Consider the following 27,564-nt stretch of genomic DNA (forward strand, 5'->3'; position numbering starts at 1 on the left):
TAGATGATCACAGAAGTGGCAAAATCATCGTCAATTTAACCGGTAGATAAAACAAATGCGGAGTTATCTCGCCTAGATTCGATGTCCCAATCACACAAATTGAAAAATGGACCAACAATCTTTTACCCTCAAGACAGTTTGGATATGTTGTACTGACTACTAGCGGTGGCATCATGGACCACGAAGAGAAGAAACATCTTGGAAGCAAAATTCTTGGTTTCTTCTTTTAGTAATTTGTATCAAATAAATATATATGCTACCTAACTCTGATAATTCTTTCTCCCCATCACTCACAAAATCATTTGTTTGTTTACAAATACATATGTATTTGTATGTATGTAATTTTTTTTATTTTTCAACCTTTTTTCGGCATAGGGTATATCTTCGATATAAGGCACTTGGAGAAGATGACATTTATATACATACATATGTATATAAATGTCATCTTCTCCAAGTGCCTTATATCGTAGATATACCCTATGCCGAAAAAAGGTTGAAAAATAAAAAAAATTATAGAGCTTAATTTCATGTACTTTATTTTCAGTCCTCAAATCCTACAGTGAATTGGAAAAGTAAGAATATGATAACACTCACTTCGCATATACATTAGACGATTAGAGAATATAATAATTGATTGATCAACAATTTCTTTAGAATTATAAGATGGGGGTATTGGCCAAACGCAAGAAGAGTTTTTGTAGCATCATATTGGAAATTGGGAGAAGAATACGTTTAGCATGGGCAGCCTTCGGCAAACTGAGTTTCATTTTTAAGGACAAAAATATTCCTCTACACTTAAAAGTATATACAGGGTGGCCATTTGAAAACGAAACAGACGAGATTACAGACGAAATAAAGTTTTTCGATAGAAATGCTCGGACAGGTCGATTTCTGTTTCGAGGGGGACAACTTAAGATGTAGGTTACGGACGCATAACGCTTCAACCCTTGCTACTACAACCCTCACCCCCAAATTTTGAATGAGGAAGATGGGGTGAGTGATACCTCATTTGAAAGGTATTTTTATACTGATTTCAGCACAGTAATTGTTTTTTCATTTTATGCATTACTTCTCGAAATATTCTCAACTAAGTATTTGAAAATGAAGTGGTGTTTTCATGGCACTTGTAGTATTTTGTGAAAAATCGACATTTTGAGTTTCAAAACAACCATGACTGTGGCTTCCTTCCTAACTAACTAACGCATGAATATTTCGAAAACTAATGCATAAAATGAAAAAACAATTACTGTGCTGAAATCAGTAAAAAATACCTTTGAATTGAGGTATCACTCACCCCATCTTCCCCATTCAAAAATTGGGGGTGGGGGTTGTAGCAGCAAGGGTTGAAGCGCTATGCGTCCGTAACCTACATCTTAAGTTGTCCCCCTCGAAACAGAAATCGACCTGTCCGAGCATTTCTATCGAAAAACTTTATTTCGTCTGTTTCGTTTTCAAATGGCCACCCTGTATATTCAACATAATATTGAGAACCATACTGTTTCCTACAGTGTGGAAAACCTCACGTGTATGTCCCATATTCAAATCGGGCAAGGTTGCAGATGTCAGAAACTACAGGCCCATCACACTTATATCCGTGTTTTCAAAGTTATTTGAGATTGTGCTCTTCGATCTGATCTATTCACATATGCAGTTTATCAGGGTCCCAGCATGGCTTTATGCGGTCGAGGAGCGCGGTCTCGAATTTTTGCACCTTCACTCAGTACATTTCGGGCTCACTGGATAATCACAGGCAAATTGATGTAGTTTATGCTGATTTCAGCGAAGCTTTCGACAAAGTGTCCCAACAGCTCTTGAGAAAGTTGGCGAGATTTGGTATTTCTGTCGACCTTCTGTTCCACAGTTCCACAGGGTTCCAACCTGGGGCCACTACTGTTCCTCATATTCATCAAAGACGTTTGTAATATTTTAGTATTGTTAAGGCTTCTTTTCGCAGATGATCTTAAATTTTTAGGTAAGTTGTCAGTATAGCTGATTATGTCATCCTGCAGGACGATATCCGGCGCTTGTCTGAATGGTGTTCATTTAACAAATTACCCTTAAATATAGAGAAATGTAAAGTAATGAGTTACTTCAGAAAACTCTCACCTATTGAGTTCGACTATACAATTGAGAGTAAAACTTTAAAAAGGGTTGTTGAAACTGGAGACTTGGGCGTCTTGTTCGACCGCAAGCTGTCATTCAATCCTCATATCGAAAATATCATTTTCGGTGCCAATAAATGAAGGCAGAGTGTGGAGAGATGATCACACAAAGTAATTTTTTGGACACCTCGAGTGACAAAAAAAAAGCATAGGAAGGCCGAAGATGGATAGACGACATAGTCGATATAGCCGGCAAGCAATGGATGAGAACAGCAAAAGACAGAGAAGCATGGAAAAAACTGGAAAAAAAAACCTATGTCCGACACTGGATGGAAGAGGGCTGAAGAAGAAGGAGGAGTTATTCGCCAAAACATTTTCAAACGACTCCATGCGTTAGGAAATATTCAAAAACAGGAAACTTAGGTTCCTTATGAATTGAAGCCAAAGGAAGTTAAACGTCTATGCTTCAGCGGCAAAAAATAAAAGATTTCTTTATCGTATCATGACGGTTGAAGAAAAATGAATCTATTACAGCCTCAGAGTAATAAACATAGATATATGGAGCATATGTAATTTTCAGTAAGCAAATTTTGTCCCCAACAAGATCTATTAAATTTGACATGAAGCGCGCGGAAATGAAAATATATCAATGATACGATATTTCACTCAATTCACGAGTTTCTCCACCAACAACGCACTTCTTATGTGGGTGGTGTTATTTATTATGAGCTGTGGGAGCCGAGTGAATACATTACTAGGGAAAAGTATCGACGGTCACAATACGAGTAGAGGCACGATAAAGTGATTCTACAGCATGACAACGCTCGGCCTAAACTCGGCTTAACCCGTTTAAACCTATTTGCAAACGCTTAAATGGCACGTCCTGCACTCCTACATAACCCGCCTTATTCTCCAGATATGGCGATGTCAGATTATTACTTCAATCCAGTCGATGGCACATGATCTGGCTGATTAGCAGTTCAACTCATATGATGACATCAAAAAATGGCTTAATTCATGAACAGACTCAACAAATGAACACGTTTACAGTAACGGTATTCGAGTCCCACCAGAAAAATGGTAAAGAGTTGTAGCTAACAAATAGGCAATACTTCGAATGATGCATTCGTAACTATTTTTTCCCAATAAACTTGCATTTCATCGAAAAAACAGAGGGAACTTAGTTGAGCACCTTCTGTAAAGTGTATTTCATGACACCAAAAAAAATTACTCACGGCTATCATCAGATCGTGGTTATGCAGACTCTCTAACACATGCCTGAGGCACACTTCCAATCCCTTCTGTATGATAAGAATGTTATCTTCGTCTTCGGCGCCAGGTCCAATGCTGGAGAAAAACATCTTGAAGAGTTTCTCCAGAAGGGTTTCGTTAATACTGCGCCATTCGTAGTCTTCGAACATTTTATCGACGATTCGGAGCAATTCCCTAGCCTCTGTTATGTTATTAGCATTCGTGTATTCTTCACAAACACCTAGAGATGGAAAAGTGGTTATACTACAGATAGAAAATGCTGAATTTTTCTGGAAAACTGAACAGAAACATAATCATTCAATTCTCCTAGGTGCAAGTATCTCTTATCAGAAGGAATATAGTAATTTATTACACAAGGGAGAAAGGTATTAGCTTTTAGCTCAAAATTGTGTTGTCTTCTTCCAGCAGGAAGCTGAATTTAATAGATTTTCCTTGTATAATACACTATTTTTATTGTGACGCGAAAAACGAATTAATATTGAAAAATCACATTATTACAACATCGAAGTCAGAAGCTCATCTATGTGAAATATGATATTTCGAAATGTTAGCTTGTTGAACGACAATATATAGCTAAGAAAACCTTTGAAGTAAACAGTGTAAAAAGTATATCCAAAGACACTTGAAGGAAGCCAGAATATTTTAATTCACAGGGGAATATCAATTTGATGTCCTGAAGTCAAATAACATAGTCATTTTCACCTCTAGGAGCTCAAATTTTCAAGGTATACAATTTTAGAGAAATATATGCTAATATACATTGCGCAAAAGAATTAACGCACATTATGGAAATCTCAAATTTATTCTACAACTGAAGGTGTTCTCAATGATAATTATTTTTATCAGAATTATGCATGCATATGATATCCACTTTCAACGTTTTTCTTCGATACAGTTGTTTTTTCCCAGCAGGAATAAAAAAAGATGAGATTATCAGATTTTGAATGTATTGGCTCCATTCTGAAATCAGTTGTTCTCGATCAATTCTAGTGATCAATAGTTTTTCTTTCGTTTGATTTTCTACACTTGATCGCTATGCAACGCGAAACACGCAATTTCACCCAAGAGGAATGTGCCCAAGCGCTAGCTTTGCGAGAAGAAGGGTGGACACAACAATTGCAGAAAGGTTTGGAATTTCCCATACAAGTGTGTCCAGAATGTTGCAGCGATTCAGGGAGACAGATATGAATGTCCGAAGACCAGGACAGGGTAGACCACGGGTAACAACTGCCATTCAAGAACGTTACTTGAGAGTTTCTTCGTTGAGACAACGGTTTGCAACCGCTCGCCTCCTTCAAAATCAGCTTGAGCAAACTCATGGAGTGCAAATTAGCACTCAGACAATAATAAATCGCCTCATAGAATATGATATGTCTCCTGAATTTTCTGGAAAACGATCTAAGTGGCTGTGAAAATAGTGTATTTTAATACTCATATTGCACCCTCAGGATTCCAAACTATTATGTATCTTGTTACCATTTCAACATAGTTTTGAGCTTTAGGTTTGCCTAGAAAATTTTCTACAACTGCAACAAATGATGTCTAGCTTCTCGTTCTACTTGATTCATTGAATTTATGAAGGCAGGATCCTTAATTAATTGTCTTATTTGTGGGCCGTCACATATCCCTGCTTTTAGTTTTTTTTGTGCTCAACTGAGGCTCTTTTACCCCTAAATATGCAAAACATGACCCATTCTTATCAAGAGCCTTTACAAATTGCTTCATTAAGCCCAACTTTATATGTTACGGAGAAAGTATGATTTTTTTTCTTTTACTTACCTGGATTAGGGGATTAATAGGGTCAGTTCAGGTACCTGATAGGCAATGGTTCCACTACTTATAGATTTACCTGGAATTTACTCAATTACAGACTGACAATAAAACCATTGTACCTTCATTAATGAATATATGATAATTTTAGTACTCGGATAAATGGATATACTGAATGAAGCCCACATTGTTAGATAAGTTCATGTATCTAAAAAAGTAGAGCTGAAAAATTAATTGCACGAACAGATTGAGCGTCCCAAATATAGTTAAAATTAGCTCTAGAATTCCAGGTACCAAAAAAAATTCTGTTTGTTGACCTGTAATATAATGGGTGTTTTTTTCGAGGTATATAACTTTAAGTTGGCATTACTGTTCAAGATGGCGACCGATTTAACAGCTGTCAAAAGATTTATTCTCAGTTTGGTTTGGCAATTCATCATGCCTGAACAACGCTTGCAAATAGGGCAATTTTATTTTGAAAATAATGATTCTGTGCGGAATACGTATCGCGCACTACGTCCATTTTAGCGATGAAGCGCACTTCTGGTTGAATGGCTACGTCAACAAACAAAACTGCCGCATTTGGAGTGAAGTTCATCCTCTAATGTAAGTCGAAACACCGTTACATCCAGAAAAACTAAATGTTTGGTGCGCTTTATGGGGCTGGTGGAATCATTGGTCCGTACTTCTTCAAAAACGATGATGGCCAGAACGTTACAGTCAATGGATATCGGTATAGAGCCATGATTACTAACTTTTTCATTCCTGAATTGAACAACCATGATGTCCAGGAGCTGTGGTTTCAACAAGAAGGCGCAACATGTCACACAGCTAGTGTCACAATCGATTTATTGAAAGACACGTTTGGTGACCGGCTAATTTCACGTTTCGGACCTGTGAATTGGCCTCCAAGATCTTGTGATTTAACACCGCTAGACTTCTTTCTGTGGGGCTATGTAATGTCTATATGGATAAGCCACAAACCCTTGACCATTTGGAAGACAACTTTCGCCGTGTTATTGCCGATATACGGCCACAAATGTTGGAAAAAGTCATCGAAAATTGGACGTCCAGATTGGAACACATCCGAGCCAGCCGTGGCGGTCATATGCCAGAAATCATATTTAAGAGGTAATGCCACAAGATTATCTTGCGGATAAATAAAATTCATGTCAATCGAATAATCCATCGTTATTTTATTGCAATTTAAAGTTCTATAGCTCTTCTATAGCTAGGTTGTCCAGCGAAGATACGATTTAACTGGTGATCAACCGGCTTGAGTTCTTGTGTTAACTGAATTTTTGAATCCTTAAAACCTAAGTATTCAGTCAAACTACGAGGTTATGTCGTTTGTGAATTGCCTCAAACCCAAGGTCGACGAAAAATTGACAAACCTGGGTTCTCGTCCACTCTACGGGCTACAGCAGCAATATTCTTAGTTGTTCATGAGCGACGCACACGGTTTCGATTCATCACATCACTAATTTGTCACTACAACTGAAAATTTTCTATCAGTTCCACTATTGCCGGCCACCCGAAAGTGATTTGCGAACTGTAAAGGCTCATTTTCACTATGATAGTGACTATCGCGATAGACTGGTAATTCGTCATACATATCGGGTAAAATGAGTAATATCCTATGCATATGATCCATGACAAACAGGTACTTACTAAGCAGTTCATAAATAACGGCACTTCTGTCCGAAGTAAAGGCCAAAAATCTTGTTAACAAATCATGACTCATGAATTCATTCCCCCATAATTTTGCTTCTTTGAAAAACTTCACTATAGACTTCAGGATCAAATAGTCCATTTGCTGATAGGTTTGCACGAGTCGATCGAAAGTTTCCAGAGCTTCTTGGGACTGACGCCTGCAATTATAATTATATAATCAATATACCGAAAGATCCCAGTTTTTGAAGTGGAATACACACCATTTTCCAAAAGATAACAGGTTCTTACTCTGGCACAATCTGATTTGGAAATGATGTACACAGCTGAGGGTACACCAAACGATTTGAACGATATTCTGAAACGTTATATGTTCCTTGTTTGCCTTTTTCAATATTTTATTGATGATCTTCAGTCCTAAAATTCGTTCAGTATTAAGTTTTCCACAGACGGACTGTCCTCCTCAACCAAAACGTCCTAACTCGTGTGACTGTGTAATCTTATGAAAATTGGGATGATGGATTCAAATTCAAATTCATTTCCACAAGTTATACAAATATTAATATACAGGGTGTTTCATTGGGAAACGGAAATACTTCACTTTTACGTTGAAAATTTGTGCAGTAAAACTGTCTGCGCGAAAATTTGAAGTACACATCTCAGTTTAGTTTTATGTGGTGTTTCCGAATATTAAAACAGATTTTCAAAATTCCGATGTGCAGGGTGTTGTTCCGAGGATTCAAACGATTCACAATTTTTTGTTAACCCGGACCTGGATTTTCAAGGCGGTTATTGCATGATACGTTTGGGCTCTCAATTAGAAACATATTTGCCAAATATGAAGAAAATATACCGGGTGGTTCGTTTGATATGGCCTCAGAAAGAAACGGGCAAAATTCATAAAACACCCAGTATCTCGGCTACGAAGACAGGAAGACCCAATAAATGGGGTATCTCCAGAATCGCCTTGATGCTACCTATGCACCTGTGAGGTTTTTCCGTTTCCCAATGAAACACCCTGTATGGTGGAATTATAGTATAAGGAAAGGATAGTAAGCCAGTGTAGTGCTTTTTTCGATTTTGTTGATGTTGAGCGCCATCTAGTTGTACTCACGTTTTACTCGAATTTTACTGTAAAAAATTGGTACGTAAAGTGGAGCTCTCTGAAAAAATCGGTGTTATTTTGAAGAACTGAAATATTTGAAATTGAGTGGTCAGAAGATTTCTATATTTTTATATTTTTGCTGCTCTGTAATAAGCATTTACGCCAGTGGCGTGTATTTGTGTTAACTTAATAATAACATAAAAATTGTTGGCAATGTCATGCGACCCCTTTTCAACCACGCCACTGAATGAATTATCGTATTATTTCTGCGCCATCTATAGCTCATAATTCAGCGCTATTTATTATCGAGTTACTTCTCCAAATCCAAATCCAACTACAGTGCGACCCCTGGTGACTATTTCCTTGCCGTCAAACGGCGGTAGGCTTACTAACCTTTCCTTATACTATGGTAGAATATATCGTCTTGGCGATATTATACAGGATGTTCCTAAATTGAAGGTACCAAAAAATTGAGAGATTCCTTGGATATGAAATTGGGCATTCCCATCTAGAAAACAGGGTGGTATCGTGTTTCACCACTGTCTGACCAGCCTGTAGAATCAGAAATAATTTAAGCTTATACGTTGAGTACTGCCGATTCCGTCAAAATTTGAATCATTCTCCTAGCCCAAAATTTCCAAGAGCTATCGACTAATCGAGCACTATTGACTCACCCTGTAAATATGTGTTTCTGATCAATCTGCATATATCTAGATGCCTGAAATTTCGGAATAATTGATTACCAACTCGATTGTCAACGATGAAAGATTACTCGGCAGTTAGGAACATTCAATATACAGGGTGGGTCATAGCAAATTATGTCCTTCACAGAAAATTTTCTCGAAGTAATTATGTTTGATTCCAATTTTTTCGAAACATTTCCATAAATATGGGTTCAAAACACATCTGTTGAGAGATTTTGAACAATTTTCTCTGAAATATTTTTATTGATATGTATAAAATAAACAAATAATAGCATTTAATTTAATCTCAGAAAGAACATTTATCAGACAACATAAAATATTAACAAAAATTTCTATTGTTCGAGTGTCTAACAAACGTTCTTTTCGAAATGTTCAATTCAATTCCATCTGAGAGCATTAGAATACACTACGTCAATTTTTATTTTTTATACTTCAATTTATCACTTATGGGAAAATTTGAAAAAGTTATTTCTGTAGATTTTCGTGGTTAGTGTTTGTACTCTATTATCTGGAAAATGGTACAATCTATGAACAAAACTCAAGAAACCTTTTTTCAGTGAATCTCTGTTGATGAAATAATTTTCTCGAAAAAAGACAATGGTCTAGATTTTCAATAAGAAAAGTACCCCTATATCTAAGCCAATGGATAATTTTGGAATAAGGCACTAACCTAATTCGAAACATTACATTATCCAGACTTCAATTACTAAAAATCAAAACAAATAATGTAATAATACGAGTTGAAAAGTTATAAGAAAAAAACTGTTTTTTTTTTTAATTGAACACCCTATATCTCGAAAACAAAGCTTGTTAGGATATATTATGTTTATATGATCTTTTCCATAAAAATAGTTGTTTCATCCGACGCCAAAGTTATTGAACTAAAATCTGGACCACTTAGTCTCATTGAATCGAAAAATTGAGAAATACGTCATCATAAATGGTTGTTCTACAGAGCCCTCAGCTGCCAAAAACAATTTTCTTTGGTAAATAACAAAACATATGAATTCAATACGACTACAAAATCCGATGAATAGGTAGGTACTATTCTAATGAGTCGGGAAGGTGAAGTAGTTTTGAAGTATAAAATGAGAAATTATACTTGAAAATACACTGATCAACAATTGCTAGGGATCACTTATGAACTTCTCTTCATTTGTATTTTTTTCAAGTTATCTCGTGAATATCTGTACATTATATGTTCTCTAAGGAAAAAGTAAGATGTTTTGAGTTGATTATATCAAAGTCTTCCTCACTTCATCGGCTCTTGTTCACAAAATCGATTATTATCTGTAGACTGTTACAGGTGGAGTGAAAAGCAATGTGGTATTTGTTATTAAATCTGTTTTATTTTTCGTTCAAACACATAAGTTGACAATAATTGAAGAAATGATAACAATATCAGCTTATCAGTCATGCCGAGAAGACGTTTGGCTCCTGTGCAACTGGACCAAATCATACGGTGGATACAGGAAGGTTTGTCCCAGCGAGAAGTGTCCCGGCGGTTGAATGTTTCGCACAGTGTCGTGAGTCGGGCTTGGAATAGGTTCATCCAAAACGACTCAGTAGCTTATATTCATGGGGGAGGTCGGCAGCGCAGTACAACAGCTGCCCAAGATCGTCTTTTGATCCTCAATGCTAGGAGAAATCCCACTTACCCGGCGTCGCGGCTCAATAGATCACTGAGAGTTGCAACAGGAGTTCTAATTTCGAACCAGACTGTAAGACGACGACTACATGTTCGTGGTTTGAGAGCACGTAGGAGGGTACAACATCCCCGTTTGAATAGGGAACACCGGGTTCATCGACGACAATGGGCTGAGGAGCACCGCAATTGGACACTTGAAGATTGAAGCCGATGTTTATTTACGGATGATTCTAGATTTCGTTTGGTCAACTCCGATGGACGTATTCTTGCTTGGAGGGAAAGAGGTCGAAGGTATGCAGAACAGTTTATGGTACCCACAACAGCTTTTGGCGGAGGTTCTATATGTGTATGGGGAGGCATTTGTTTGAACCAACGCACAGAGTTGGTTGTTCTGCAGAACACCACCATGACCAGCCAGAGATATCACGAAATGATTATTGAACCCATAATTGTTCCGTTTGCGGCTGCCGTGGGCGAGAATTTCATTTTAATTGACGATAATGCCCGTCCACACCGTAGTCGTCTGGTTAATGAAGCGCTAGAAACTCATGCTATTGATATGATGGACTGGCCAGCTCGCTCTCCAGACATGAATTGCATCGAACATGTCTGGTCTGAGATGTCTAGACAATTGTCAACCTTAGAACAACCGATCAATAACCTGGAGGACCTTTCTAATGCTTTACGGGATATTTCGACGAATTTGCCCCAAAATTTTATAAATCGTTTGATCGAAAGTATGCCTCGTAGGGTATTCTACCCTACAAGGCTTCTTGTGGTTTCATCATAAAATTTTTATGTTATTCAAACACAGAATTTTGAGTGTTCCTAATAAAGTCTTTTTTTCTCTCCAACTTTCCATTTTTTCTCAAGTGAACCATATTATCAACTGAAAATACTCTGATATCTGACTAAATTTATAATCTTGGAGCGAATATTTCAGAAATAAATTTAGAACAAGTAAGTGATCCCTATCAATTGTTGAGCAGTGTATTTGATACATCAACAACACAATGATCACTTTATGACTGATTAACTCAAGAGTTATTTATAAAATATGAAGAAATAATAATTTAAAATCGGCTTTTATAGCCTAAAATAGTCAACTATGAGAAATATAAGAGAATCACTTATTAAATTAAAACCTTATGAGTAAGAATAACATTGGGGGTTGATTTGAATTGTCAAGACAAATGAAGTTTATTGGCATAGGTCAAAAGATCATGATATCAAGAGTTCACATAACATAAACTGATAGGACTAGTGTGTATGAAGTATGATAACTTGGGGTGTGAGAGCTGTGAAATAAAGCATATCATAGACGTAGCACGAAGCTCACGAAGGGTCTAGGGACATTACATTATTTCCTATAATGAATTAACTTTAAATTGCTATTGAACCAGATAAATTAGGCAAAGTAGGGCGGCGTAGTAGCATCCCCCAAAAATTGCTATGGAAAGCTTTACATGAAACCAACATCAATTTTAATATCATATTAGCCATTAAAAAATTGTATCAGTGCTCTTACTCTAAGGTTAAAATAAAAGGATCAACTTCTAAAGACTTCCTAACAACTAAAGGTATGAAACAAGGATGCTGTCTTTCACCCACCTTATTCAAAATATATTTAGAGCAAGCGTTAAAAATCTTGAAACGAAAACGCAGAGACATGGGTATTCCTTTAGCAAATAACAACTTGTTTACACTTTACGCTTTGCTGACGACCAGATAGTCATAGCGCGAGATTATGATGACGTGGAGTACATGGCTCGCAAATTAATCGAAGAATATAAGAAATGGGGTTAGGAAGTCAACATCGAGAAAACAAGATACATGAACATCGGAGGTACCCGGCAAGATCTTATATTAAATAATGGACAACAGATAAAATACTGCGACAATTATAAGTATTTAGGTTTAGAAATCTCAGATGATGGAGGATTAGACCAAGCTATCAGGAAGAGGAATACACTGGGAGGAAGAGCTATCACGCGACTCAACAGCATAATATGGGACCAACACATACCAAAGTCGAACAAGCACAGGATATACAATACAATAATAAAAAGTATTGCAACATATGGAAGTGAGGTATGGCAACTGAAAACATCAGCAGAAAGAAACCCTCGAAGCACCAGAAATGGATTTCTGGAGGCGTGCAGCAGGAAGATCAAGGTTGGAGAGATTCACGAACAACAGGATAAAGCTAGGTTGACATGGCTAGTGGATCACAGCTGTGGTTCAAGAATACATGGAAAACTACCCGTGTCAACGGAAGAAACGTGCGAATATTCACGAAATGAACGATTTATCCTAGTTGACACGGGTAGTGAAGCACAAGCGAGGTTAGTTATGTGTAGAGATTGACTCGTGTCAACGGAGGAGTTGTGAGACTATTCTCGAAACGGACGGTTTCGAAGGCGGCACGAACGTAAAATGGGATATCAAACATGTTAGATATTTAACGTGTTTCGTGGTCTTTGAGCGACCATAGTGGAAGAAGACAAGGGTTATTTTCGATCTTTTTTTACTCAGTTGTGCTGTACTAGGTTTGTGATACTTTGTAACTTTTTTTTGTTACATACTACTCTGAAACTATTTCCCAAAATATGTTTATTGGGTTTCAACGGATGAAATAAATTTTTAGTACATATACTAAATATCACAAAATTCAATTAAAAGCCAGGCCAGCACCGAAGTCATAAATTTTTTGTCTTTCACAGGAATACTCAAAAATTAGAAAAAAAATTCATCCCAGCACATCTGTATTTCGATTTTGTGCTGCACTTATGGAAAGTTGTGCCCTTGACATTTTCGTAAAAAAAAAATTGAAGAAAGTTAGTCGTGCACTTTCGTTTTTCTTCGGCCAAAATTGCTTCAGATACTTTTGCTACATTTGTGCAGTTGCCTTGTTGTGGTCAGATTTTCAGAAATAACTCTCTACTTTTTCTTCAAAGGATGGAAATCAGTAAATTGTTTGAAAATCTGACAGACATTAGTCAGCTGAAATATAAAGCCCAACTATACAGGGTGATTCTTTGCTTGTACATGCCCGATTCCATTCCATTTGCGAGATATAACTAAAAATTAAATTTTTTTATGGATTTCCAACAGCCCATATCTTTTCAACCGAGCCGATTCGGAAAAAATGGTAAAGGAAAAAGGTATTTCGTTTGACGTCAGAAATTGCGATCTGCAAATTTCGAATTTAATTCTACTGATAAGTTTATCGCACAATGAAATTCCACTCATAAGGCAATATTTATTGATCACCCTGTATGACAGTGCCAATAATGATTTTTGAATTTTCTCTATGAATTAATTATTTGTGGTTACGAATTCGAGATAAAAGCAAAAAGCACATACAGGGTGATCCAATATTTCCAAAAATAGAAGTCCGGATCTGATTTGTTCCCGATTTCAGAAAGATTGAAGGAAGGCGATAGTAGAGTGACTACACTCCATAATTTGAAATTATCCTGTCGATTAGTTAAAGAGTTATTGAACTATGAAATTTCACTTATAAGGTAAACATCACCCTGTATATAGCAAACGGCGATCTTGATACGAGTCCTTCATGATGACCTTCATTTATGCATCCATTTGTCGCATTCTTTCCGGGATACCCTGTCTATAGCCTAACTATAAAAAAATATTCTCAGACAAAAATTTTTGTGAAAATATTAACGGCAAGAGAAAACGAAAAAGCGAGATTCCTTGGATAAAAACAGTCCTATGAAAATAGACCCACAAACGTTTTGCGATTGATCAACAAAAATCACATGTTTAGAAATTCGGAATGAGATTTAATTCGGTCATAAACAACAGGCAGAAATACCGACAAAGTTAATTCCCATCAAAAAGGAGCCGCATCATAGTCATAAATATCTAGATTGACGCAGAAAGACATGTGCAGTCATCAGGGCTGGTCGGCATGCCTTTGTGCCGACGAAGAAACAACATAAATATGCCAAATAGGTTATGGCGATACGAATATACGTCGTTTCGTCGCCCGTGAATAAGGCGTAAAATCATTGAACGCAATGCACTACCCATGTCAACCTAGCTTAAAGGAAATTATGGGGGTTACTCATACAATAACGCAAGACATCAAGATCAATCAGCTCAGATGGTATGGACATGTGCGAAGAATGGAAGACCAACGCCTGCCAAAACAAATCCTTGATTGGACACCACAAGGAAGAAGGAAAAGAGGACGCCCTAGAAAGAGCTGGAGAGAAGAAGTTGACAGAGAGATAAGGGAGAGAGAATTAGATGAAGATCTGTAGATGGATAGGGAAGCTTGGAGAGTAGGCATCGGAAGAAGTCGGAGGACGATCTGACACCGATAGGTCTCGTAAAGACCACGTCAAACCTAGGGAGAATGTAGATCAAAGGATAACCCACCTGCTATGACAAAATTCCCATTATAAAAGACTTACCGTTTTCGGGATATTTTTTTTTGTTGAAAATAATTAATTTTTGCCCCTTTCAATAGTTCTGCCCTTACGGTTGGTACAATTTTACATCCTTCTGGTTAATATTTTCAGTAAAATATTGCTGAAAAATGATTTTAACGTCTACATTGAAAGCATCCTCCAAAAATTTTAAAGGGGGGCTATGAGAAATATTTTTATTGGAAATTTTGGTAGTGGATTATTTTGTTCATGAGGTTTAGCCCATCGTAGTGGAAAAAAAATGTACCAAGCTACTGCTGCACATTATACCAATAAATTGTCTATTTTATAGTGATATTAAAGAGGTCTCATACAAGTCATTTGTTATTCAAAGAAAAAAGATATGGCTGTTTGCATCCAAATGGGTACGTTTCTGACAAAATCAAGTTTGTCAATTCTGTTAAGAAATCTTCGATGTTGCATTACTTAGTGAACAATGGCAACTGTTTACGTGCGAAAATATTACTCGCAAAATTATTCACCTTAACGAAATTCAATTTTGCCGGCAAATTTTGGAAAACATCATGCAGATCCAGATTTTTTTAATAAGATCATTTGGAGCGACGAGTCTTCCTGTACCAAGGATAGGTACATGAATACCTAAATCCTCTGGACTTTTAATATTGGGGTTGCCTAAAAGACAAAGTATACGCAACACCCATACGTGATGAAGCCGAATTGCGGATGCGTTCTCTCAATTCGGCATCATCACGTATGGGTGTAGCGTATACTTTGTCTTTTCGGCAGCCCAATATTGAAAGTCCAGAGGATTTAGGTATTCATGTACCTATCCTTGGTACAGGAAGACTCGTCACTCCAAATAATAAAAGTCCATAGGATTTAGGTCAGGTGAACGAGGAGGCCACAAAATTTACCCTTCTCTTCCAGAGAAGGGGATAAGTTCTATGCAAATAAGCGGTAACTTCGAGTCAGTAATGGGCTGAGCATCCTTCATGTTGAAACCACAGACTACGTCGCAGCGCCAGTGGCACATCTTCCAATAAAATCGGCAGCTGGTTGGTTAAAAATTCCAAATAATAGTTTGCGTTCAGTGATGGCGGCAGTTCGATCGGGCCCAAAATTGCACCATTAAATATTTTAGTCCATAAATTGATCTTCAATCGATATTGTGATCTATCTTCTATCTCCTCGTGTGGATTTATGATATTCCACCTATGCAAATTGTTGAAGATTCATGTACCCATCCTTGGTATAGGAAGACTCGTCGCTCCAAATGATCTTATTAAAAAAATCTGGATCTGCATGATGTTTTCCAAAATTTGCCGGCAAAATTGAATTTCGTTGAGGTGAATAATTATGCGAGTAATATTTTCGCACGTTAACAATTGCCATTGTTCACTAAGTAATGCAACATCGAAGATTTCTTAACAGAATTGACAAACTTGATTTTGTTAGAAACGTACCCATTTGGATGCAAACAGCCATATCTTTTTTCTTTGAATAACAAATGACTTGTGTGAGACCTCTTTAAACTCACAATAAAATAGACAATTTATTGGTGTAATGTGCAGCAGTAGCTTGGTACATTTTTTTTCCACTACGATGGGCTAAACCTCATGAACAAAATAATCCACTACCAAAATTTCCAATAAAAATATTTCTCATAGCCCCCCTTCAAAATTTTCGGAGGATGCTTTCAATGTAGACGTTGAAATCATTTTTCAGCAATATTTTACTGAAAATATTAACCAGAAGGATGTAAAATTGTACCAACCGTAAAGGCAGAACTATTGAAAGGGGCCAAAATTAATTATTTTCAAAAAAAAAAATATCTCGAAAACGGTTAGTCTTTTATAATGGGAATTTTGTCATAGCAGGTGGGTTATCCTTTGATCTATATTCTCTCTAGGTTTGACGTGGTCTTTACGGGACCTATCGGTATCAGATCGTCCTCCGACTTCTTCCGATGCCTACTCTCCAAGCTTCCCTATCCATCTACAGATCTTCATCTAATTCTCTCTCCCTTATCTCTCTGTCAACTCCTTCTCTCCAGCTCTTTCTAGGGCGTCCTCTGTTCCTTCTTCCTTGTGGTGTCCAATCAAGGATTTGTTTTGGCAGGCGTTGGTCTTCCATTCTTCTATTTTACTGAAAAAATTAACCAGAAAGATGTAAAATTGTACCAACCGTAAGGGCAGAACTATTGAAAGGGGCAAAATTAATTATCTAAAAAAAAAAATATATACCTCGAAAACGGTAAGACTTTTATGATGGGAATTTTGACATAGCAGGTGGGTTATCCTTTGATCTACATTCTCCCACGGTTTGACGTGGTCTTTACGGTTCACCCTATATGTATGTATGTATAGGGCAGCGAAATTTTATTTTGCCGGAGAGGCAAAAGGTCTGGCTTCGGCCCTGAATCCAATTTCCCTCCGATGCGGTGCGTGGTCCTTCTGATTTAGAAGAACATTTTTTTCATCCCTACTCGGAAACAATAAGTTGGGGCGTTTCAACTGAGGAGGGCAATATTGGTGTTTTCTGGGCGAGAAGTGCGTCAATCTCAATTTTTGAACACAAACCACATACCTACCTTTCATTCGAGCAATATGTATCTTATAAGTGTCTGAGTTATGTGTCAAACATTCTTTATTCATCTGTACTATATAGGTGTGACAACGGGTTTCATCGAAAAGTTGACTTTTCTTGAATATACCAGAGGAAGAAAAAGCAAATCCTTTCTCTAGAGGAACGGGATTTGGTGTACTTGCTGCAATAAAAAATATTCAAATTTCATCAATTCTTTCAATAGAAGTACCATCATCACTTTGTTCTGTTGTCACAGTTTCTTTTTCAGATTCCATATCGATAGAAATATTCTACGGAATTATCTATTGACAATGTAAGAAATAATGACAACCAACTGTCAAATGACCATATTTTCTTCAGTGACACAAATAGGTTTATAATTTCAAATTATCAACGGCTGGTCGTATAAAGCAACTGAGGCCGGCCTCAAATAGAAATTGATGTGAAAATGTGAAATATTTCTCATTTTATTTATTGAAATATAAAACGATATTAACTGAAAATTCGATGTTTGTCCCTCACCGTACATTTCTAGATTTCTTTCACCGCAATGCTCCATCCTCAATCCTCAATCCTCAATCCTCAAGAGCGATATTCCAACCAAGCTGAAGAGAAAGGCTTTCAACATGTGTGTTCTACCCGGTCTAACCTACGGTGCAGAGACCTTAACCCTGACCAAAGCATCGGCAAGAAAACTGCAGAAAACGCAGCGCAGGATGGAACGATCGATGCTGGGAATAAGTCTAAGAGACAGAATTCGAAACGAGGAGATTCGCAGAAGGACGGGTGTGGATGATGTTTTGGAGAGAGTGACGAGAGCTAAATGGAGGTGGGCAGGACATGTTGCAAGATCTAACGACGGAAGATGGACGAGGAAAATTCTGGAATGGCGACCAAGAGCAGACAAGCGAAGCCGAGGCCGACCTCCAACGAGATGGACCGATGACTTGAAAAGAATCCACACCAACTGGATGGAAGCCGCACAGAATAGAGAAAGATGGAAATGCCTTGGGGAGGCCTATGTCCAGCAGTGGACGGTTTAGGGCTGAATGATGAATGCTCCATGTCCAACCAATACAGTTCATTTTCTAATATGTTACTAATTAAACATGGAAAATCAAAAATAAGTTGTAAGTACCACTCATAAAGGGTGTTTTTTTTTCGAGGTATACAACTTTAAGTACGCATTACTGTTCAAGATGACGACCGATTTTACAGCTGTTAAGCGATTTATTCTCAGTTTGGTTTGGCAATTCATCATGAATAGAATCAAGCCTGAACAACGCTTGCAAATAGTGCAATTTCATTTCGAAAATAATGGTTCTGTGCGGAATACGTATCGCGCACAACGTCTATTTTATTTTGTTTAGCGATGAAGCCACTTCTGGTTGAATGGCTACGTCAACAAACCAAACTGCTGCATTTGGAGTGAACCTAATCCTCAAGTGTATGTCGAAACACCGTTACATCCACAAAAACTGACTGTAGTATGGGCTGGTGGAATCATTGGTCCGTACTTCTTCAAAAACGATGATGGCCAGAACGTTACAGTCAATGGTGATCGGTATAGAGCCATGATTACTAACTTTTTCATTCCTGAATTGAACAAACATGATGTTCATGAGCTGTGATTCCAACAAGACGGCGCAACATGTCACACAGCTCGTGCCTCAATCGATTTATTGAAAGACACGTTTGGGACCGCCTAATTTCACGTTTTGGACCTGTGAATTGGCCTCCAAGATCTTGTGATTTAACACTGCTAGACAACTTTCTGTGGGGAAATGTAAAATTTTGGTCTATGCGGATAAGCCACAAACCCTTGACCATTTGGAAGACAACATTCGCCGTGTTATTGCCGATATACGGCCACAAATGTTGGAAAAAGTCATCGAAAATTGGACGTCCAGATTGGACTACATACGAGCCAGCCGTGGTGGTCGTATGCCAGAAATCATATTTAAAATGTAATGCCACAAGATTATCTTGCGGATAAATAAAATTCATGTCAATGGAATAATCCATCGTTGTTTTATTGCAATTTTAAGTTCTATAGCTCAAAAAAAAACACCCTTTAGAAAGATGAAGCCTTGAGTTCCCATTTTTTTGTAAGGAATTTCTTGCTGATTGTTTTTTTTTCGTGACCTTTATAGATATGCAGTATACTTTGTTTTGTGTTTCAATCCATGTAATGTATGTATTTAAGAATATTCCAGAGCCCTGATGATGATAACAAAAGTTATCGAAACTATCACCAACTACCTAATACCATGAACCCATTAATACATTAAACTTATGTTGGATTGAACCTTCTGTACGAACAGTACTTATACATTATTATTATACATTATCTATCTACTTATCGTCAACATATCTAAACCAATATGAGAAAAATTAAGCTATTGGGTTTCGTTGAATTCTCATTTCAAGATTATTCATAAAAATCTCGGCTAATAAAGGGGTAATAGGGTTTTCCATAATCAAATCTTTTACAAATTTGTAGATCTTGTTATTAGATTGGTAAGAATTTTGGTTGATACAAATTATGAGGTTTTCTAGAATATCTTACTTAATAATTATATAGCATTCATTAGTGTTCAATAAATCTCCCAATACCTCAATAGTCTCATTAGGTGGAATACTAGAGAAAAATTTTGTATATATATCGAATAAAATTAATTTAGCATCAGTTGATAATCTGATATTTATTGTTTCGGATTAGTTGTATTGAATATTTGATTGAATATTTCGGTTTGAATTCAATTAAGTTTTGGATGATTTCAATTAATTTTCTGGACTGTTTTGTCGAAGGAGCAGTTATTAATGAAACAACGAGTCTAATAGGATGATTATTTTTTGTAATTTGATTTAAGAATACATTTTTGGATGTTGAGGATTCATAAGGATTAGTTTATTTTTCGAAATATTCTGAAAATGGGATGAAACAGAGGTAAGAGAGCAGATTTTATTTGTTTCTGAAATTTTGATGTTAGTTTACAGTTAATAATTTGTAAATTATTAGTTTGTAGGAATGAATTTTATTTTTTTATATATTCTTGTTGGAGCTAAGCGACTATAGTATTGCTTTTATCAGCAAGAGTAAAATCAAATCAATATCTGTAATCTTCTTTTTTATTATAAGAGTAACGTTCTTGAATAATGTTTTATTATTATTATTATTATTGTTTCAATAAGAGAAGAGGTACAATACCTATAAACTCAAACTTAAAAAAATTAACATTCGGAAACTAAATACTCAAAACAAAAATTATGGTTTACAAGGAGAAAAAAAAGAATTATTAGGACTAGAATTATTTTATCTCCGTTTATTTTGGATCCAATATTATATGATTGAAATAATTCTTATTATTTGTGAGATACACTGTATAGCTTAAAACTCAGGAAAATACTTATATTTGTGATAAATTTGTATTTTAATAGTTATATTTCCTTGATTTTACACAAGCTTCTTCCATATTCTTTCATTATTGAGAACATAGTTGAAAGTATTATTCAGATATCAATCATTCCGCAATACGAATCACTGGTATAGTCATAATAATTTTCTTTAGAAATTTTTCGATATGGGGGTAAGGGTTTGTAATCAATGAAACGGATAAAAAAAATTTATATTATTTATTAATAAAAAACATTCGATAATAATATGTACAATGTCCTATATAACATATCAGGACGTTACAAACATTGCCCAATATGTACCAATATCATCCCAATATTCGTCTGGTACATCTGCCACATTTTCGGAGGAAGTCGATTCGATTATGTATTCCCCCAAGATATCTTCTTTGGGGACAGGGCTCCGGCAGTAAGGACAAGTCTCATTTTGACTTGCCCATTTAGAAATACATTCACGGTGAAAGGAATGTCTGCAGTTTGTTATGTATATTCCGTTTTTCAATGGCTCTAAACAAATTGTGCAGTCTCCTTCCACCAAATTTGTTCCAATTTCCTCCGAACATTGTGGACATCGCGAGATATTGGCCCCCTCCGTGCTCAGACATTTTTTGTGGACCTGATGCAAGCATTTCCCAACGAATACATCTGTTTCGTCAATTTCTTGACCACAAATAATGCATTTTTCAAGATTACTCGTATCCATTCTGAAAAAAACAAAATCATTAAGTTTTTATAACAATCATTAGGTAGAAGAAATTCTTTTTAAACACATTTTATCCAGGAAAGACGGCCATATTACGTCCAAAATTTGACAAATCACCTAATTCAATAAAATAAAATCAAGTTTAATTTACAGATGACTGATTACCTACTTATGCACTAGCTAAAAAATTATAATTTGATATATTTACCTTCCTTTCGATGTTATCTGAGCAATCGTCAAATATATATAGGTATATAAGGGCAATCAACTGTTCACGAAGAGAGATCTATTCAAACTAAGCTCAAAAGTTTTCGTTGTACACTTAAGTACATTCGAAAGTCTAATTGAGATACCTGAGTTCGAAAATCATTTCAGAATATAGGCGTTTTCTATTGGTTCCCTGCAATGACGCAGCCAATTTTTTGTTTAGGGTGGGGGCTGAACGAAATTGGCGACAAAGGGTTTGGAGGAGAGGGGGAATTGATGTCTGTTGATGCCTGGCGGTGTGGCTGTTGTTCATATAAATATTTAAATATTAAAATTCATGTTATAATTCGGAGATTGAACTGAAAAAAAATAAATTAGGTATTTTTTAAATTCGGTTTCATTTCAGATGTTCCTAGGATATTTAATACATTCTCAATGTTGCATTCAAAATCATAAAAAAAATTGTTTTGTGGAATGAATGCTGCCAATATCTTATTTCGCATTGTCTGTTGAAAGTAGAATAAGTTCATTTCGACGTGATAGTCGATACTGGTAATCAACAAAATAATTTGCTTCATATAGATATGTTAGTAAATAATATAAAGAATGTACCGAAAATGAATTAAATTTGATTCGGAATTCTCGAAATTTCCTTCTTCCAAATCTTGAATTGACATTCAAGCGTTATTTCGTTGGCTGTTTCTGAATTCATTTCCCATTAATGTGTTTTTTAAAATCAGTCGCAGAGTTATTACTCTGAAAAATCAAACACGTCAATGATGATAACACAGATTGATGTTTGTAAAATTTATTACAATTTCAAAAAAAATTTTTTTTTTTCCTTTATATGTGCTTGGCTACTAAGGCCATCTACACAGCGAACATTTCATATTTTTTTACTATATCAAACTCATAAACCTCCACCAGACATACACAACATCCATGACCTAGCCAGGATTCGAACCCGGTACCTTCGGCACCACAGCCAACTTCTCAGTCCACTGTACTACCGAAGTAGTCCAAAAAAATTTGAAGCCACATATTTTCATTGTTTCGGAATATTTTTCTTCTTCTTCTTCATCTTTTCGAAAGCGAAAGGTTTGTTCCACCTCTCACGTGACCTCTTAACATAGGAATGTTTTTCGAGTAGCATAATTGTGTATTTTTATGACCGAGCAATCCTAGCATTGCTCGGCAACTTCGTCATTTTTAAGAGAGTATTTTTGTAGCATATGTTAACCATGATACTTGAAGCAAAGAAAATGTAATAATTCTTTGTGTCGTGGTGTCCAACTACTCATCTACTACTTGGTGGCAACAGAATTCGAATTTTACAGTAATTTATGGGAAGAAGCCCCCAGATTTTCTGATGAAAATAATATCTCGAATATTAATTTCATATTATCATAAGTAGGTATTTTATAATTTGAATTATCGTCATTAACAATATATTAGTCATTATCTTATCATGCATCGAAGTTGTTACGTCTTCTACCAAAATAAAATAACAAATTCAGCCCAAACGTCTTAGGGGTTGTCCATTAATCACGTGATCTTTTTTTAGCATTTTTTAACCCCCTCCCCCATTAGTGATACGTAGTGAGGTTTGAGACCACCCCCCTCACCCATCTCAACATCACGTGTATTTTTAGTACATACAACGAATCTTAAAATTTTCTGAATATTATCTTAATTTAAATACAGGTATAAACTATAATCTTATTTTATTCTGAAATTAAGGACCATAATAAAAATGTCTACACCAGGTTGCAAGTTTTTTTTGATTGCCATAACAATAATAATAAACGAAGAGTGTAATCACAGGGAAAACATGTATTGTACTAGTACATGAATATATTTAATGTATATTGTCCTCGGACCACGGATTAGCGAGACATTCTTCAACGCTAACAACTGGATAAGCCGTGCCGCTTAATATTTGTTTAAAAATCGCGCGTAAAAAAAATACACGAAATATCTTACTACACCCCCCTCCCCCTTGTGTTATTTTCGTGATTTTTATCAAACCCCTCCCCCTCCTTTCAAGCCTCACGTGATTAATATATAATTATGTATAACTGTATTGTATTAAATGAAACGATTACCAACAATTGAAGAATTTCGGATGGGTACATATTTTAATTTCAAGAAGAATCAATAGACAAGTACTATTTATATTAATTGCCTGGTTCTGGTCCTTACTAATATTCATCAACATAGATCATTATGGTCATTAGCCATCTAATCTTTTATAAAGAAGATATTTTTCAAACATATTTATTCAAATAATTGATTAATTAATCCATTGAAAGTTCTGTATTCCTGAATTTTTGATTTATACCGCTATTAGATATAATTGTCTCTTGTAGTAGAATGTATATTTCAGTATGTATTTTTCAATGAAAAGACAACAAGTGTCATCAGCTACTAATCATCTCCAGTGGACTCAAATTTTGTTGATTATATAAAGAAAATTTTATCTCGAATATAAATTTCATATAATCATAGGTAGGAATTTCATAATTCGAGTTATCCTCATTGACAATATATAAGTCATTATCTTATCATTCATCGAAGTCGTTACGTCTTCTAACAAAATTAAATAACAATTTCAGCTCAAACGTCTTATGTACATCTCTATTGTAATAAATGAAACGTTTACTAACAATTGAAGAATTTCGGATGGGTACATATTTGAATTTCAACAAGAATCAATAGACAAATAGAATTTAATAATTAATCTATCTTATACACTCCTGATTTATCAGCTTTTGATATAGTGCCTTTGTTATTTTTGGGAAATTTAGCAAGATTTCACTTTGTTCTAAATGAATTTCTTATATTGAAGTTATTTTCAAGATATGTGGCAATTTTCTCAGAAATACCTTTGGTATATTTTATGTAAATATATTTGAAATTTTCTTCAATATGTGGGTATATCATTTTCAATGCTTTTTTCTGGTTTTTGTTTTGTTCATCAACAACTCATCAATCAATTTCACATAATCGTTATTGTTTACAGCAATTTGTTCGATTATATTGGGGTCTACATTATAATTTTTTTCCAAGGGAACGTTAAATAATCTATGGATCATTCTATTGAATGTTGATAATTTTTGTTGAAGGGGATGATTTGGTATGTTATGTATGATAACATCAGTTTGGTTTGTGGTAAACTGAAAATTCATGAAAATCATTCGATTTTATAATTGTCGAATCATGAAAATTAATTTTGTTGATAGTTTCCACTTCCATTGTGAACGTATTTGAAGAATGCAGGTTGTTGATGAAATTAAGGAATTTATTCAACTGTATTTGTGTACCTGTGAAACAGCACGTCAACATATTTAAACCAATATGAGAAAAATTAAGCTATTGGGTTTCGTTGAATTCTCATTTCAAAATTATTCATAAAAATCTCGGCTAATAAAGGGGTAATAGGGTTTTCCATAATCAAATCTTTTACAAATTTGTAGATCTTGTTGTTAGATTGATAATAATTTTGGCTGATACAAATTTTGAGGTTTTCTAGAATATCTTACTTAATAATTATATAGCATTTATTAGTGTTCAATAAATCTCTTAATAGCTCAATAGTCTCATTAGGTGGAATACTGGAGAAAAATTTTGTATGTATATCGAATATAGTTAATTTTGCATCAGTTGATAATCTGATATTTTTTGTTGAATTCAATTGAGTTTTGGATGATTTTAATTAATTTTCTGGACTGTTTTGTCGAAGGAGCAGTTATTAATGAAACAACGAGTCTAATAGGATGATTATTTTTTGTAATTTGATTTAAGAATACATTTTTGGATGTTGAGGATTCATAAGGATTAGTTTATTTTTCGAAATATTCTGAAAATGGGATGAAGCAGAGGTAAGAGAGCAGATTTTATTTGTTTCTGAAATTTTGATGTTAGTTTACAGTTAATAATTTGTAAATTATTAGTTTGTAGGAATGAATTTTATTTTTTTATATATTCTTGTTGGGGCTAAGCGACTATAGTATTGCTTTTATCAGCAAGAGTAAAATCAAATCAATATCTGTAATCTTCTTTTTTATTATAAGAGTAACGTTCTTGAATAATGTTTTATTATTATTATTATTATTGTTTCAATAAGAGAAGAGGTACAATACCTATAAACTCAAACTTAAAAAAATTAACGTTCGGAAACTAAATACTCAAAACAAAAATTATGGTTTACAAGGAGAAAAAAAAGAATTATTAGGACTAGAATTATTTTATCTCCGTTTATTTTGGATCCAATATTATACGATTGAAATAATTCTTATTATTTGTGAGATACACTGTATATCTTAAAACTCAGGAAAATACTTATATTTGTGATAAATTTGTATTTTAATAGTTATATTTCCTTGATTTTACACAAGCTTCTTCCATATTCTTTCATTATTGAGAACATAGTTGAAAGTATTATTCAGATATCAATCATTCCGCAATACGAATCACTGGTATAGTCATAATAATTTTCTTTAGAAATTTTTCGATATGGGGGTAAGGGTTTGTAATCAATGAAACGGATAAAAAAAATTTATATTATTTATTAATAAAAAACATTCGATAATAATATGTACAATGTCCTATATAACATATCAGGACGTTACAAACATTGCCCAATATGTACCAATATCATCCCAATATTCGTCTGGTACATCTGCCACATTTTCGGAGGAAGTCGAATCGATTATGTATTCCCCCAAGATATCTTCTTTGGGGACAGGGCTCCGGCAGTAAGGACAAGTCTCATTTTGACTTGCCCATTTAGAAATACATTCACGGTGAAAGGAATGTCTGCAGTTTGTTATGTATATTCCGTTTTTCAATGGCTCTAAACAAATTGTGCAGTCTCCTTCCACCAAATTTGTTCCAATTTCCTCCGAACATTGTGGACATCGCGAGATATTGGCCCCCTCCGTGCTCAGACATTTTTTGTGGACCTGATGCAAGCATTTCCCAACGAATACATCTGTTTCGTCAATTTCTTGACCACAAATAATGCATTTTTCAAGATTACTCGTATCCATTCTGAAAAAAACAAAATCATTAAGTTTTTATAACAATCATTAGGTAGAAGAAATTCTTTTTAAACACATTTTATCCAGGAACGACGGCCATATTACGTCCAAAATTTGACAAATCACATAATTCAATAAAATAAAATCAAGTTTAATTTACACATGACTGATTACCTACTTATGCACTAGCTAAAAAATTATAATTTGATATATTCACCTTCCTTTCGATGTTATCTGAGCAATCGTCAAATATATATAGGTATATAAGGGCAATCAACTGTTCACGAAGAGAGATCTATTCAAACTAAGCTCAAAAGTTTTCGTTGTACACTTAAGTACATTCGAAAGTCTAATTGAGATACCTGAGTTCGAAAATCATTTCAGAATATAGGCGTTTTCTATTGGTTCCCTGCAATGACGCAGCCAATTTTTTGTTTAGGGTGGGGGCTGAACGAAATTGGCGACAAAGGGTTTGGAGGAGAGGGGGAATTGATGTCTGTTGATGCCTGGCGGTGTGGCTGTTGTTCATATAAATATTTAAATATTAAAATTCATGTTATAATTCGGAGATTGAACTGAAAAAAAATAAATTAGGTATTTTTTAAATTCGGTTTCATTTCAGATGTTCCTAGGATATTTAATACATTTTCAATGTTGCATTCAAAATCATAAAAAAAAATTGTTTTGTGGAATGAATGCTGCCAATATCTTATTTCGCATTGTCTGTTGAAAGTAGAATAAGTTCATTTCGACGTGATAGTCGATACTGGTAATCAACAAAATAATTTGCTTCATATAGATATGTTAGTAAATAATATAAAGAATGTACCGAAAATGAATTAAATTTGATTCGGAATTCTCGAAATTTCCTTCTTCCAAATCTTGAATTGACATTCAAGCGTTATTTCGTTGGCTGTTT

General features: G+C 35.2%; 1 protein-coding gene across 1 annotated transcript in view; it reads right to left on the reverse strand.

Moving 5' to 3' along the window:
- Positions 1-17,617, reverse strand: part of LOC123682584 — a 60,915-nt gene extending 43,298 nt beyond the window's left edge. The window contains exons 1-5 of the mRNA XM_045621297.1: positions 17,515-17,617; positions 17,281-17,457; positions 7,079-7,232; positions 6,816-7,015; positions 3,338-3,594 (exon numbers count right to left, since the gene is read on the reverse strand). Coding sequence (XP_045477253.1) covers positions 3,338-3,594; positions 6,816-7,015; positions 7,079-7,232; positions 17,281-17,457; positions 17,515-17,551 — 825 coding nt within the window. The 5' untranslated portion in view covers positions 17,552-17,617. The remainder of the gene's footprint in view (positions 1-3,337; positions 3,595-6,815; positions 7,016-7,078; positions 7,233-17,280; positions 17,458-17,514) is intronic.
- Positions 17,618-27,564: the final 9,947 nt, after the last annotated feature.

Source organism: Harmonia axyridis, chromosome 6, assembly GCF_914767665.1.
Source record: "Harmonia axyridis chromosome 6, icHarAxyr1.1, whole genome shotgun sequence".
Lineage (NCBI taxonomy): Eukaryota > Metazoa > Arthropoda > Insecta > Coleoptera > Coccinellidae > Harmonia > Harmonia axyridis.